Below are 16,979 nucleotides of genomic sequence, written 5' to 3'. Positions count from 1 at the left end.
AGCCCTAGGGTGTAGGGACAGACAGACTTGGTCATCTGGAGCCGGGCGATGATGATGTGCGATAGCCCGTTCCACCGGGTCCCCGGAGGAGGGCCTCGCCCAGGTCCCTAGAAGGATGTCGTACAATGACTCACCAAGGGGCAGCAAGGGCTCCACATCTGCGTTGCCCTGGTGGAGCAAATCCAACAAGGGATCGGAGCACAGAGGGATAGAACGAGGCTGTAAATGTGAAACGTTAGCAGCTGTGTGAACAACCACTGCAAACGCAGAACTAGCCTCCGTCGCCATTCTAGGAGGCGACAGCAAATCATAATTAGGGGCTAACGTGTCCACCAAAAACCAAAGGCCCTTCAGTCTGAGGACGCTGAAGGTCCTGCAATTTTCTCCACTTCAACATGTTTCGAAGACTGCTTCAGCAACGCTGGGGGTGGGGGAGGGTGAACCCCCAGGGGCCTCATCTTTCACTTGAAAAGGAGCATTATAGGACCTTCCCGGCTTCAAATGGTGTTGAGAAGGTGCCACATTGACGCCGACGAGTTTTGGAGGAGACTCCATCGATTGTAGTCGGGACAGCGTCAACTCGACATCCACTGCGATGGGAGGCTTTATTGATTGCCGTCCGGATGGTGTCGACCCGACATCCACTCTGATCAGACTGCGGTGTAGGACTCGGAAACAAGTCCCCTGTTGTGACCGCAGCAGATGTCATTCCAAGGAGCCCCACCAGACTGTCCCCTGATGCTAGAGGTGGACTGTGGCTTGACGTTTGAACAGGAAGCTCCACCGGTCAGACTCCCAACGTCGCCGTGACTCAGGAGCCGGAGTCAGGGCACTGGGTTGGCGCCGAGGACGAACCCGACAGTTAACTCCCAATCTGAGTCCCTACCATCTCTGTGGGGCCCGAAGGCATGCCAAAGAGGAGTTGGCCCAAAGATGGCCTGCAAAGCCCAGAATAGGATTCCATCTGGGTCCTAATCCGCAATCCCAGGAAATGGTGGATCGGCTGCTGAGGGACAGTGTCCGGTTGAGACCAGGAACAATGGCCACTGACATCACCACTAGGTGAGGCAGATAGCCTGCGTGACTTCCTCTTGTCCTTACCTGACGAAGGCGAACAATGACTTCGGGAACGCCTCTGCGACCTACCCCGAACCGGAGCCCCAGCTGAAGAGGGAGTACGACGACACCTAGACTCCTAACGGAACATCCGGGCAGACAACAGTTTCATCTTACATTCCTGCAGGGACTTCGGCTTCCAACAGGCGTTGCACTCCTCGGAGTCGTGGTGCTCACCCAAGCACCACATACAAATTGCGTGCGGATCCATCGCCGACATCTGCCACGTACAGGACTCACGATTTAAAGCTCAAAGGCATCGACACACTGTTCCCAATGCGAAAGGCATCAGAGAGGCCAAAAAAAACCAAAAAACAGGCCTGATGGACCCCTTCTCCTGGATCCGCGTTTTAGCATGGAAAAGAAGAAAACTGATGTCAGCGCACAGGGAGGGACTTACACGACTCCACTGACGTCATATCCATTGATGACGTCAGGCGCGCAGAGGTACTGCTGAAAAATCTCCGGATCCAGACTGGCGCCTGGGGGATATTCAACATTAAGGAATCCGCGGCTAGATGTCTCTATCAGATTACATTTGATCATGTTTACAACACTGATCCATTTTGTGAAAGGGTTGTCCTCTGTAAGTGCTCTATTATAATGTTTTTAAAATGACAGCTGACTCATAATTACAAAATTTACAATAAAGACAAATTCCTGCGAGCAGTTGTAAATCCCTATCAACATTTACAGGTTTGCCAGGTAATTTCTTAAAATTTGTCAGAAATTTCATGAAACTCACAAAAGCACAATTAAAAAGCAAAAAATCCATAGGATTGTATGTAAGAAATGGTTCGAGTAACCGACAAACAAGCAACAGATCATGAAGTTCCTTTAAATCATTTTATCCCAGCATCTCTACGTTCAGCTCACCCAAGAGCTTCTGCAGCACCTGCCCATCATACAGGTCTTCTTCCAGGTTCTTGACTATTATCCGTTCTTCCACCAGCACCTCATTGATCCAGTCGATAAGAACCTGAGAACATGAAAACATCCGTCAAGTAATCAGTACTCCAAGCCTGGAGACAATATTTTAGAGAAAAACTTTGGTATGCCTTATCAAATCTGTATTTTCTTCAGACTAAGACTGTTATTCTGCAACCACAGTCTCCGATAGCTTTAAAATTAGGCATTGAAGGTGTTTGTGCTGGATTTTAAAATTACAGACTTCGTGCAAAATGTGCTTGATGTGCATTTTTTTGTTCATGCAATTTTTTTTCAGGTAATACGAAACTGAGCAACCAAAACAATAAATTAAGGAGAACATCACGCACTAATACAGATCGCTACGCTATGTTACTCGCCCACCCCATCTGCCAGTTGGGAGGCTTGGAAAGGAGTGTAAAAACTGATCAGATGCCGCATGGAAGCATTATTTTTCCTGGGTAGTTTTTACACCATATTCTTCTCTTGGAAGGAGATGACATTATCTGACATACTGTTATGAATACTACACAACTAGAAAAATTGTCACTTTGAGCCGGGTATCTCAGCATATAGCACTAATAGCTTTGACTCATTAACAAATCGGATAATGATTGTTTCTGAATGGCTTGTGCTGGACTATTTGTACAAAGCCATGTATATAATTTTAGTTTTGGAAATAAACTCTTTTATAATTTTAGGACAAAATGTCTATGTACTCTAAGAACAAAGGCTAATTTATTCACTGATTATTAACTACGTTTGTAAATACATATATCTGCTTCTGAATGTTTCTACTAATGATTTGTTGTGGTTTTGTATACTTTTGGGATGGGTTATTCTAAATACATGTGTAGTTGATGGCTTATTGGAGAGCTGACCAACCATGTGAGAGAGGAACTGATTCTCATTTACCAGATCCTAAATCTGAATAGTAGCTACAATTAGCTATAGTACACAGAACCGAAAATGCTGGACTAAAGCTTGAGACTCTGCAGAGGAAGCTGATCCAAAAGTAGTATGTGGACATTCAGGTCCTTGTCGGAGTGAATGCACAAGGGATCTCCAACATATTCTGTAATAATAGCCACTTAGGTTCGATGACAATCATGCCGAGCTTCTAATATTTTAGCTTGGCAATAGTGATCACATATGACAAAATTACATTAGTGGCTATCCCATGCAAGAATATAGGCAGTGATCATCTCAGTGCAGTAAGCAGGGATGTCATTAGTAATGCGAAAAAGGCTTAATCAGTTTGTACTGCTGATACATGACAGCCATAGCTGCAATGCCCCTAGAACCAAGGTTTTAATATTAGTAATTAGTATCCACCGTGCCTCATAATTTGTCACTCAAATATCAGCATTAAATATATGAAATATATTTTGAGAATTCAACTATTTTTTCCAAACATCAAGTTATGAGTTCTAAAAATACACATTTTCGTCTATAGTACACACTTTTCAATTTTGGAATACATATCTCAATGCAACCAAGCAAAACCTTCTAATCTAGTACGCTTGGCTGCTCACAGAAGAGCTACTACAGGTAGCTGGAGAGCTACCAGTAGCTCACGAGCTACTTGTTGGAGATGCCTGACCATTTAAAAGGGGTGGAGAGATTACGCAAGTGATGCTGGAATGGCACATGCAATGCCAGCCTGGAAATATGTTGATATGGAGTGTACCTTCTATAAGGGTATTCCCCACACAATTTTAGTTTGCTGGGGTCCCATATTTCTTTCACTGTGCATGTTGTAAGTAATCAACTAAAGAGAATGCAGTCAACTTTTCTCTACCCTCCTGAATTTCAATAAAGCCAGTTGCTGGAGTGTCTCCACCAGAAGCTAAATCTACAGCATAGACTGTTGCACTAAAAATGCTCTGACACCCAGATTGGCTCGGTTTGCACAAGAGATTTGTAGCTTGAGTGAGGCTGCTGACTTCTGGTGATTTTCACAGTGGGAGTTTTAGAAGATTTTCCAAAATCTAGCTCTATAAAGAGCACTGCAAAAAGTGTGTGCTCCAATACCTTCTTGCACCAGGGTCCAATGTAGAAAGATGAAACAGGACTGATGGATTTAATTTCAAGAGGGTCCTTCCTGACAGCGGTATTCTGCATTAATGAGAATTTGTGATTTGGTGCTTTGGGTTAAGTAAGGTAAAATTGAATTGGTGAATTGCAGTGCTGCAATCAAGATGTGAGGGTGCAATTGCATTAAATATGGCTACACCATGCAGGAATTGGGGTGAACACCTCCAGGTGATTACAGACGCTGTTTCTAGGCTGGATGCTTGTGTGATAGCCTAATGCATTCTGGGGGTTGTGGTGTTTTGATTCTACTGAGGTAATTAGACTACCGCTCCTGAAAATAATGATTTGTAGGTGAAAAGTTGAGGGACTGGGGACAGTGTCCATAATGGCCTGGAGTGAAGTTGTCATCCTAGCAGGAATGTAGAAAGGTTTAGAATTCTTTTCAGGATGTGAAGCTGGTTAAAGCAGAGTTGAGCCACTACATTAACATGGAGGGATTAGTATGAACTCATATGTAATTTTTATCACTTCAGGTTACCTACTGGAACTGATCGACGAACAACGAGGCAGGGCAAACGTTGTAAGACCCTAGGGTTATCTTCACTGGACAGAAACAGGATTCCAGTCTTATCACATTTAATCACTAGTGGCATATCCAGACATATACGGCTTGGATGTTGTCAATTATAAAAACTGAGTTTTCACTACTTTCAGCAGAAGCTGAATTTTGCCAGCGTCCTTAAAACATACGAACTGATAAGGCTGAATAAAGTAGGCAAACGGGTTAACATATAATTATAAATGAAAAATGTGGGGTAAATAAATGCCTGGAGACTACATAGTAAGGATCACAGTGTAGGGGTAAACAGTGGCAAAGCCTTACCCATTCCAGGGCAAGGTCTCGGATGTCTGCTTAGTAAAGATGGGTAATGACAACTGACAACATTAACTCAGATATTGGTTTTCTTCACCTGACAAGGTTATGACGACATCAAAGGGGAGAAGTGGAAGTGGCAAGAAAACATTCAGTGATTACATTACCAAATGTACATATATAGTTAAGGTGTTCCATATGTGGGTACGAGACAGGTGTACCAGAGCTTTTTTATGATTGAGGAAGATTTCCCAAAGCATAAAATGCTTGTAGTGTGGTTGCAAGCTCGTAAATTGTACCTCAAATGATAAGGGACATCATTTACATGATTTTATAACAAAGTAGAGAGGTTTTTCTTCAGAAGTAATAAAGGTTTTTAAACTAGGATAAACATGTATAAAAACAATTGCAACTATTTTACATTGATATAGATCAAGAATATTGGCCAACCGACATCTATTGGGATGGATATTTTATTGTACATTTGCTTAAAAAAAACAGCCATACAATATTCAAGAATTTATTTACACTGTAGGCTAATATCAAACTTGTACCCTGCAGGAATGGAAGCACTGAATTATGCACTGACCTTATAGGTCACTATGCCCGAGGAAAATCCCTCACTGAAGAAAGGCTCCAGTCACCTTCAGTCATGCGAGGGGAAGCCCATCAGTGTTTAAATAAAGAGCAGATGACCCCAACCTTAGTGGGCAACTAGCTTCCTCAAATGGGGTGAACCTAAACATGAATCACAGTGCAAATGAAGTCTGTACAGAAAGTCTGCCAGTAAAGTTAAATGGATGCAACACTCACTAGCTTAGAGTTTGCTGCGGTATTAGCTTCCTTCATGCATGGAGAAAAATGTGTACATCAGAGCAATTATATCCCATAATTCATGGCAATGCCCTACATTCAATTTTCTAAGAGAGCATATTGGATGCCTCCAAGTTGTCCAAGCAACTAACCAAGCCTCACTCTACCTGAAAGAATTCCCATCCACTAGACAGCTCCATTTGTCTAGAACCACCATGGAGACCTCGTTTAAGGTCAAAACAACCACACATGGAAGCAGATTATTTTTTGAAGATAATCTGTAGATAACGAATTCATCTAGTGAAAATATTAGACGATATCAGTTGAACACATGCAAGGACAATCATCTGGTACCAAAAGTTATTTTGTTGAAATTAGGGAAATTAAAAACTCTTAAGATTAGACTTCTATTTTTAGTGCATTATTTGTCATGGTTTCTTAGAAAAAAAATGAAGAAACTATACTTCCAGCTACTAAGCAATGTAACAAATGCACATTAAGGGCTTATTTTGAAGGCGTTCTGTCCAGCCAGAAACGTCCCTGAGGGCGATGCCAGAGACCTTTACAAAGTACACAGCCCGAAGACTTCCAGAAGGGCATTGCCAGAGAGCTCCAACAGGGCACAGGCCAAATGCTTCTAGAGGGTATAAAAAAAGGCCTTCTGGAGAGCGCATCCAAGCTCTTCTGGAGGTCTTCAAAACCTTCAGGAATGGGACGGCACACCCCAAAACCTTACAGAAGGCACATCTCAAAACCTTAACTAAAGGTACAGTACAAAACCTTCAGAAAAGCATAAATGGACACCTACTTAAGAATTTTTTCAGAAACCATCACTTACGTAGTGATTTCAAAACACTACTCTATACGGAATACTTGCCGAGCTTTACTTCTTCATTAGTCTACTGGAGCAGCTGCTTAACAAATTAAACAGCATTTAAATTTTTTAATGTAAGAGAATGAAAGGCTGAGAAAATTAAGCAGGTTTTTAAATCTGCAACCCTTATAAATGTGATGATTTTACACAGATTTTTCCACCAAAGCAGAGAATGCTCCCCTACCTAGTGAATCTTCCCATGTTTCCCAGTAGCACAGAACTCAAGTCTCCTCTTTGCCCTTACCTTGACGAGTTCTTTAAACTTCGCGCTCTCCTTGGAGTTAGGATCAATCATGGTGCGTTCCTCATTCTCCTCTGTGCATGTAAAAGAAGGAAGACCCTTTAGAGCCATGATAGACAAACACAGACTTCCTTAATGATGTAAAACACCCTATTTATAAAGACAGCCAGAGGGAATGCTTAGTCACTTACTGACAAAGGCTAGTGTGAGTATCCATTACAACAAATGACACATTCTTACACAAGATGTGGTTTTGCTCAACTGAGGGTCACCCCAACCAAAAAAGCCTTTCCTGGCAGTGTCCTTTACTGGTATTGGACTGTAATGGGTCACTTGAGATAGAAGCATGATAATTTGCCTCCCCCTTTCCATCCCCATAGTAGGATATGATGTGAACAATGAATGTTGTAGGGTGTGTTGTACTACGGATCTTTGACTTGCTGAAGCATTTGGTTCAGAGTTTTTAATCCTGTACAAATAAGGAGTTGTTAAGAGTACAATTTCCCATCAATCCCTGAATAAGGCACTTCTGCAATAAAACCACAATACCCGTAGAAAGGGGGTGAGGGGTGTCCATCATGACATATCTTTGGTCTCTCTCACTGTAGTAAACCTTTATATCATTCAGTGATAAAAATGAGGTATGACTAATGTAGATTGTTGAAATTGACAGTACTTCTGTTGAGTGGTGTATATTTATAACCAAAAATAACCAAAAATATATTTTTTATAAACACAACACTCTTCAATATGAATGCAGGCTATTTGTACTGGCCATTATTTTGGAAAAACTAAGCAACCCCATCATCAGTGACAATATTCTGGACTCATAAAAGGGATGGCTCCAATCAGCATTAGTACATAGATTTATTTGGCTAAAAACAATCTTCCAATGATCAAATTCAGTGCTATTTGTTTCCAGCGGTACAAAAGGGGGTAGTGATGGACGGAGCATCTGAATCAATCAAATACTCACACCCAGTCAAAAGATCTGGGTTTAATCCATCACCGTTCTTTAGCCCACTCTGCCACCCAAGTTCAGACATGGCTTTATGCAAATCAGTCTGACCCTGTGCCTCATGGGAACAGTCCAGCCCGAACTGCCAAGCCATGTCTTCCCTGGACCGGAAACAAGCTTCCGAGGACCGGTTTCTGGCATTCCAGCCGTCTTCAGCCCGGCTTGCTTGAATCCAGTGGCAAAGTGAGTAAAGGGACTCACGTCTGAGCATACCCTGCCACACTTATGGCGGCCAAAAGCGGTACAAAAGGGGTGGTGATGGACGAAGCATCTGAATCAATCAAACACACCCAGTCAAAAGATCTGGGTTTAATCCATCACCGTTCTTTAGCCCACTCTGCCACCCCAGTTCAGACATGGCTATATGCAAATCAGTCTGACCCTGTGCCTCATGGGAACAGTCCAGCCCGAACTGCCAAGCCATGCCTTCCCTGGACCGGAAACAAGCTTCCAAGGACCGGTTTCTGGCATTCCAGCCGTCTTCAGCCCGGCTTGCTTAAATCCAGTGGCAAAGTGAGCAAGGGACTCACGTCTGAGCATACCCTGCCACACTTATGGCGGCCAAAAGCGGTACAAAACGGGGTCATCGCCACTATTTGTACTGGCCATTATTTTTGAAAAACTAAGCAACCCCATCATCAGTGACAATATTCTGGACTCATAAAAGGGATGGCTCCAATCAGCATTAGTACATAGATTTATTTGGCTAAAAACAATATTCCTAAGAACAAATTCAGTGCTATTTGTTTCCAGCGGTACAAAAAGGGGTGGTGAACACCGCTTTTGGCCGCCATAAGTGTGGCAGGGTATGCTCAGACGTGAGTTCCTTGCTCACTTTGCCACTGGATTCAAGCAAGCCGGGCTGAAGACGGCTGGAATGCCAGAAACCGGTCCTCGGAAGCTTGTTTCTGGTCCAGGGAAGGCATGGCTTGGCAGTTCCGGCTGGACTGTTCCCATGAGGCACAGGGTCAGACTGATTTGCATATAGTCATGTCTGAACTGGGGTGCCAGAGTGGGCTAAAGAACGGTAATGGATTAAACCCAGATCTTTTTACTGGGTGTGAGTGTTTCATTGGTTCAGATGCTCCATCCATTACCACCCCCTTTTGTACCGCTTTTGGCCGCCATAAGTGTGGCAGGGTATGCTCAGACGCGAGTCCCTTGCTCACTTTGCCACTGGATTCAAGCAAGCCGAGCTGAAGACGGCTGGAATGCCAGGAACCGGTCCTCGGAAGCTTGTTTCCGGTCCAGGGAAGGCATGGCTTGGCTGTTCGGGCTGGACTGTTCCCATAAGGCACAGGGTCAGATTGATTTGCATATAGCCATGTCTGAACTGGCGTGGCAGAGTGGGCTAAAGAACGGTGATGGATTAAACCCAGATCTTTTGACTGGGTGTGAGTGTTTGATTGGTTCAGACGCTCCGTCCAATACCACCCACTTTTAGCCGCCATAAGTGTGGCAGGGTATGCTCAGACATGAGTCCCTTGCTCACTTTGCCACTGGATTCAAGCTAGCCGGGCTGAAGACGGCTGGAATGCCAGAAACCGGTCCTCGGAAGCTTGTTTCCGGTCCAGGGAAGGCATGGCTTGGCAGTTCGGGCTGGACTGTTCCCATGAGGCACAGGGTCAGACTGATTTGCATATGGCCATGTCTGAACTGGGGTGGCAGCGTGGGCTAAAGAACGGTTGTAGTAAAGACGCACTACACATAGATAAGTTCCAACACGTTTATTGAGTTCCATAAACACAGGTGCTCCCAGCTTGACGGCTTTGTCTCACACCAACATTCTATCGCGGCCTTCAGGTGACAGCACGGGCCGTACCAAGGGTAGGGGAAGCGAAGGGGGAGATGGAGGGGTGGGTGCAACCATGGGACAAGTTACAACACATCATCCTCCCTATGGGGACCACAACGGGTTGAGCGAACGGGGTAAACAACAGGAGGGATGGAATGGGCAAGAAGGAGAGGAAGTGAGACACAGAGAGGAAAGGAAGAGAGAGAGAGAAAGAGAGAGTGCGATAAAGAGGGTAAGGTAGAGAGAGAGAGAGAGAGAGAGAGAGAGATAGAGAGAGACAGGGTAAAACGGGTGAGCGAAGCATAGGGTGAAAAGAACAAAAATGAAAGATACAAACACCATAACATTGAGTATTGCGCAGAAGACTCCATCCTAGGTCTAAGCCTAGGTTAACCTGAACAAAGTTCCCATGTGCCCCCTATCTGGGTGCCAGCTGAAGTCTTTACCTCATGCTATACTGCCTGTGCCAGGACGGGTTGGTTTTCTTCCTGTGACTTTCCCTTCTCTCCCATCACCCCTCTGATCTCTCTTAATGGTAACAGGGACTACTTATTATTATTATTATTATTGACATTTATTAAGCGCACAGCTACCCCCAACGGGGGTGTCCCGGCGCTGAGGAATGCGGATCCAGGGGGAGAAGAGATTTAACAGCCTGAGAACAGGAGAGTCTTAAGTTTGCCCCTGAATTGAGATTCGATGTCAATGAGACGGAGGCTAACAGGAAGGGAGTTCCATAGTTTTGATACTACCGCTGTAAAGGCTCTGCCGCCCTTTCTAACAAGGCGGAATCTGGGGGTGAGTAAAAGGGGAAGAAGGTTAGACCTGAGATTAAGACAGGATTGGACTGGTTTTAGTCTGTGTCTGAGGTATTTGGGGCCTTTTCCATTGAGGGCTCTGAAAGCTAGGACCAAGGCCTTGAATTTGACGCGAGCCGTGATCGGGAGCAAGTGCAGTTTCCTCAAATGGGGTGAAATGGAGTGTCGATAGTGAACTTTGCAGATCAGCCTGGCTGCGGCGTTCTGCACGATCTGCAGCCTATGAAGAAGATAGGCGGGGAGTCCCACGTATAGGCTGTTCGCATAGTCCAAGTGCGAGGTGATTAAAGCGTGCGTCACTGTCTTCAGTGATTCCGTGGGGAGAAAGGGGGAGATTTTTTTTAGCATGTGGAGTTTCCCAAAGCATGCCGAGGTTACTTTCTGGATCTGGGCTTTAAAGGATAATTCGTTGTCGAATTGGACTCCAAGATTGCGTGCCACCTTTACCGGAGAAGGTGGTGGGTTGAGTTCCGCAGGCCACCAGGTGGCGGGTGACAAGGGGATCGATTGATTAAAAACAATACCTCCGTCTTGTCCGTATTAAGTTTTAATGTGTTTAAGGTCATCCAGGCTACAATATTGGAAAGGCAAGTTCTAAAGTTTTCAAAACCCGAGGGAGAGTGATCTCTGAAGGAAAAAACAAGCTGCGTGTTGTCAGCGTAGGATATCACTCTCACCCCAGTGGACTCAATCACCTTTGCTAGGGGTGCAACGTACACATTAAAAAGGGCTGAACCCTGGGGCACCCCACAGCCAAGCGGTTTCTTGTCTTTAGACCAGAATGGTTGACACCAAACCTGTTGTGTGCGGTCAGTTAGGAAGGAGGTTATCCAAGCTAGTGGAGTTCCACCGATCCCCATCTGTAGGAGTCTGTTCAGGAATATGGCATGGGAGACTGTGTCGAAGGCTGCGGACAAGTCGAGGAGTACAAGCATGGCTACCTCTCCCCGGTCCACAGTCTCCCGCACGGTCTCCGCCACCTCCATAAGTGCTGTCTCCGTACTATAACCGGTCCTAAAGCCGGATTGCGAGTCATGTAGAAGATCATTGCTTTCAAAATAGTCAGAGAGTTGTTCTTGGACTATTTTTTCCAGAATTTTGGCTGGTTTTGGAAGGAATGATATCGGGCGATAGTTACTGAGGACAGCAGGGTCTGCCTCAGGTTTTTTTAAGAGAGGAATGAGAACGGCCTGCTTCCAGTTTTCCGGGAATTGACCAGATGAAAGAGAGGAGTTCCATATCGATAGAAGGGGTTGTACAATCGCAGGAGCAACTGTGGAGAAAACTTGAGCAGGCATGGGATCTAAAGGTGAACCTGATTTACAAGATTGAAGTTTCATCAGTGCTGTGTCAAGGGTGATGGGTTTAAATGCATTTAGCCTTGAGTCCTTAGGCATGGGATTGAAGGGGGGAATACTCCCTGTGTCCGGACTATTGCCTGCATTAAAAGAGGCATAGATGAGATGAATTTTCTCATAGAAAAAATTCGATAGTTTATCGCAGAGTTCCTGGCAGGGCTCTGTCTTGTGCAAGAGGGCAGCGGGGTTGGTAAAGTCTTTCACAACTTGAAAGAGTACCTTGGCTGAGTTATCTGCGGATTTAATTTTACTGGCAAAATATTCCCTCATGATACTTTTTTTGAGTTTGTGAAAAAATTTTAATGCCCCTCTATAGGTAGTTTTAGCAGCTGGATCATAGTTGCGGCGCCAAAGGCGTTCTAGCCTTTTGCATTTACTTTTTTCTTCCCGCAGCAGCTGGGAGAACCAGGGTGCAGAGGGTTTGGTTCTGGCTGAGGAGAGGACAGTGAGGGGGGCAATGTTCTCAATGGCCGTAGTGAGATATTGATTTAGGTTGGTGACGCCCTCATTTACATTCATGGAGGGTTGCCATTTGAGTTTGGCTAATGCTGGCTCAATCTCTTCCAACGTTACTTTGAACCACTTTCTTCCTGTCCTCTCTGTTCTACAGACTGGGATCAGGGTAGATCGGAGTTTAAAATTAAAAGGAATTATAAAATGGTCAGACCATGTCACCGGGAGGGGGGCAAGGGTGGAGAGGCCAGGTGCATTCGTAAAGATAAGGTCTAGCGTGTGACCGGCCGTATGTGTAGGGCCCACAACTTTCTGCAGAAGGTTGATGCCCTCCATAGTTTCTACCAAGGAGGACGCCTTTGCACAGTTACTGTTATCTACGTGTAGATTAAAATCCCCCAGGACAGTAAAGTGCGGATTGTATATTAGTACCCCTGCACCAATGAGGAGAGCGGCCTCGGAAATACTGAAGTACATGGCTTCAATGGGTCCCAGGTTATCCAGTTTTCTTGTAGAGATTTTCCAATGGGATCTGAGAATGATGGCTATTCCCCCCCCCTGTTTTTGACCCAGGTCTATTAAGCCCAGCGAATTGATAATCAGGGGGGACTGCAAGAGCAATATCGGGGTTGGAGGCATCTTTTATCCAAGTTTCCATGAGGAACATCAAGTCCCAGGCATTTGATGTAAGAGAGAGCCAGATATCGCTAGCGTGTTTAGGCAGGGACCGGCAGTTGATGAGGCAGGCCTTTAAATCACGCAGGGGAGTGCGGAGGTGTTTCTCTCTGGTGTCCCTGCATGCATAAGGTGAAAGGGCATGCAAGGAGAATTGACAATTTGGACAGGAATAACATAGCTGGGCTGAAGTAGGGTTGTACCTTGTGTGGTTACCCGCTATTGAAGGACGTAAGTCTAAAAGGCTTTCTCTGGACCAACTACGATGTTCTGTCAGGTCATTTAGGGCATAGTGACTGGCGCTGGGCGCGAGACAGGCGCGGACGGGCGCAGACGGGCTTGCCTTAAGCGCGCCTTCGGCGCGCCATTGGCGCGCCCGCTGCACTTGCCCGCTGCACGTGCGTTGACACATGGGATAAGTAGAGAGCGGAGCTGCAGATCAGCTCCGCCCCATGTACAGCCAGAAACGCCCTGCGCGTTCTAGTGCCCGGTCTCCACGCCCTCCACTCAAACAGCACACAGCTGCGGGGACCGAGGCGGGAGCTGAAAGGTACAGAAGTGTGAATGTGCAAAATCGGCAAATTCAGTTGCATTTAACTTGGTCTTGACTCCACATTTTTCCATCCTCCATGACTACCACATTGCTCTTGACTTTCTTTATTTTCCCTGGGGCGTAGAATCTGTCCTCTCTTTTCCCCATTCTGTCCGGCTTTTTGATGTACACCATCTGTCCTTCTTTGAGGTTCTTCTCCTTTGCACCCCACTTTGTCGTACCAATCTTTGTATTTGCTTTGCTTGTCTTCAATTCTCTTTCTCATTTCCTCCTGATCCACCTCCAGATGACCCCCTTTCCCCATCCACTGCGGGGACAGCTTTGATCCAGCCTTTCTTCCTCTCATCAGCTCGAAAGGTGTGTGTCCAGTAATGGAGTTGGGGGTGGTATGATAGGCCCACAGAGTTTCCATTATGGCGTCCTCCACGTTTTTCCCCGACTTGCTGGCAAGATTGATACATTCCTTCAGCAAGCGGTTTGCCCTGTCCACTTTGCCGTTCGCCTTAGGACAATACAACGGAGTGCAGATATGAGTTATCGAGCAGTCTTTTAGAAACTCTTTTATTTCTTCCGAGATCAGTTGGACCACATTGTCCGTAATCAACGTTGAGGGAATACCCTCTTTAGTGAACACTTCTCTGAGGAATCGTATCAATGACTTTGTGTTGATATTAACAACCACCTTGTGAGTTATCCAGTTTGAGTAATAGTCAATCATTACCAATAGGTACCAATCCTGTGAGCCCCTTCCATGAATGAGTCCCGTAATGTCGAAGCCCAGTTTTTTCAAAGGTGCCATAGGTACTTCCACTGGAATCAAAGGAGAATGCTTAGATACTTTTGATTTGTCGCTTATGCTACATGCGTAACAATCTCGTACCTTATCCTCCATCTCTCGATCCATCTCTGGGAACCAGTAGTCTGGTCTTAACCTTGACTTGCATAGGCTTCTGCCCAAATGACCTTCATGGGCCAAGGTGATCACTTGATGCCTCATTCCCTCTGGTGGAACAAGTTTCCCTGACTTCATGATGAAATTCGCGTCCACTGAAAGGTCATCTTTTACATTCAAATACGGTTGAATTTCAGTACTCCGCTCCTTGCACTTCTAGGGCCACCCAGACACAATGTACTCCTTTACCTTCTTCAATGTATCATCCTTTTCCATTTGCTTTTCCCATTCTTCTTTTTCCACTGCTGCTACACTTATTTCCAAAATGGTGTCCTCCACCTTTTCTTCCTCAGCATCACAGCGGATGGGAGACCTTGAAAGAAAATCCGCCACTCTGTTTTGTTGACCCGGTATGTATATTGCTCTGAAATTATATCCTTGCAGGCCCAACACCCACTTTGCTATGCGCGGGGTCATTTCCTCCATGTTTTTCTTGGTGAACAAAGGCACCAGCGGCTTGTGGTCCGTATGCACCTCGAATTGTACTCCCCATACGCAGAACTTGAAATGTTTGATAGCCCAATAGACAGCTAGAGCCTCCTTTATCCACCGTGGAACAGTTTGCTTCCGGAGAGGTGAGGGTTCTGGAAGCGAAAGCCACCACCTTTAACTGCTTCTCCCCCTCGTTGAGATAAGGTTGCGCCTATTCCACGGTTACTTGCATCTGTAGTAATTATTATGTCTCTTTCAGGATCAAATTTTCCTATGAAGGGTGCCTGTATGATTGCATTCTTTATATCTCTGAACGCCGTCTCTTGTTTTTCTCCCCAGTTGAAAATGCTGTCTTTCTTTACCAATTCCCTCAAAGAATAGGATCTGGTGGCAAAATCTTTAATGAATTTCGCCATGTACTCCGCCAGACCAAGAAATGGCACCACCTCCTCTCTGCTTGTTGGCGTTGGAGCATCTCTAACGGCGTTGACCAGGTCACATTTAGGTTTGATACCCTCTTCTGAAATTGTGTGGCCCAAGTAATCCACTGAGCTCACCCCCAACTTGCACTTGCTCACTCTGATGGTGAACCCTACCTCCTTCAATCTCCTTAGCACTCCTTTTATGTTCTCACTGTGTTACTCTTCATTTGAGCCATAAATCAAGATGTCATCCTGGAAGCACATTGTTTTTCTGCAGTCTTTGAGAATGTGCTGCATCACATGTTGGAAGGCCGCAACCGCAGACGCCAACCCAAAAGGCATCCGTAGAAATTTGAAGTTTCCAAAAGGAGTAGTGAATGCTGTTAGAGACTGTGACTCCGGATGTAGCTCTATCTGATAGTACGCCGAGGACAAGTCCAACACGCTAAAGAATTTTGCCCCTTGTATAGTGCTCAACATCTCTCCGATTCTCGGGAGGGGGTATCGGTCTATCTGAATGTTTGCATTCAGGTCTCTCAGGTCTACACACAGCCTAATGTTCTTTCCTCCATCCTTGGTCATGATAACAATCGGAGCCAACCATGCTGATGTCTCTATCTCCTTGATAACCCCTTGGCTGACCAGTTTGTCTAACTCATTTTTCAATGGCTCCGTCATACGCAGAGGAACGGAGCGCGTTTTATGTACTACCGGTACTGCTCCTTCCTTAAGCGTAATTTTGTGCATATAGTTCTTTAACACACCAAGCTTTTCATTAAATACCTCCTTAAAATCCTGGGTCAGGTTTTCAGCAATACTGGGTGGTTCCACTAAAAGTACTTTCTCTCTATTGTTGGGATCTAGCTTAATCCCTAGTTCCTTCTGATGCTTCCACCCCAGGAGGTTAGAACCCCTCGTGGTGACATACACTTTCCCCACTGTATGCCTATCCTTAAAGGTTATCCTCATTTTAGCCATACCCTCTAATGGTATTCGCTCCTTCTCTAGTTCCCCCCCATGTTTTGCAAACTTTTCTTCAAACACACATTTGTCTATTAGCGTATAAGGGGAGCAAGAATCCGCAAAAACTTCAACTCTCTCTCCATCCAAGGTAATTTCACATTTGGGATATTCATTACATTAATTTCCTTCACCATCTCCCACCTGAAATATAAAGGTTTTCTCTCCCCCATCCTCAATTTCAACATTTTCCACCATATGTACTTTAGGATTGAAATTCTTACATTCTTTTGAAAAATGCCCCCTTTTGTTGCATTTCCTACATAACACATCCCTTGCAGGACACTTCCAGTTGTTTGCTAGGTGATTAGGACTACCACATTTGTAACATAATAACCCTTGAGGATTGCTGCGCTGACTGCTCCTTGCCTTCTCCCCCACTTTACAAACAATCTCCCCTTCTTGTGCCCCTTTGCTCACATTTTTCTTTCTTGTTGCCCCATCATGTATTTTCATCTCCTTCATGCACAACGCAGTGTGCTCTAAACCTTTAGCTATACTCCGAGCCTCCTCTAGGTCCGGATTCCTTGTAAGGAGTTCCTCCTGTATCCTAGGGTCATTAGTGCACCTAACAATCTGGTCTCTTATCATTGAGTCAGTC

General features: G+C 45.2%; 1 protein-coding gene across 3 annotated transcripts in view; it reads right to left on the bottom strand.

Annotated features, from left to right (window-relative positions):
- The window catches only part of PARVB (parvin beta), a 543,452-nt gene that overhangs the window by 265,100 nt on the left and 261,373 nt on the right, over positions 1-16,979 (bottom strand). For all 3 annotated transcript variants that reach the window (XM_086952727.1, XM_086952729.1, XM_086952728.1), the window contains exons 3-4: positions 6,886-6,956; positions 1,993-2,095 (exon numbers count right to left, since the gene is read on the bottom strand). In XM_086952727.1, coding sequence (XP_086808853.1) covers positions 1,993-2,095; positions 6,886-6,956 — 174 coding nt within the window. The remainder of the gene's footprint in view (positions 1-1,992; positions 2,096-6,885; positions 6,957-16,979) is intronic.

The sequence above is a fragment of the Lissotriton vulgaris genome, chromosome 1_2 (genome assembly GCF_964263255.1).
Source record: "Lissotriton vulgaris chromosome 1_2, aLisVul1.2, whole genome shotgun sequence".
NCBI lineage: Eukaryota > Metazoa > Chordata > Amphibia > Caudata > Salamandridae > Lissotriton > Lissotriton vulgaris.
Note: the sequence above shows the minus strand (reverse complement) of the source record. Positions and strands in the feature narration are given on the sequence as shown.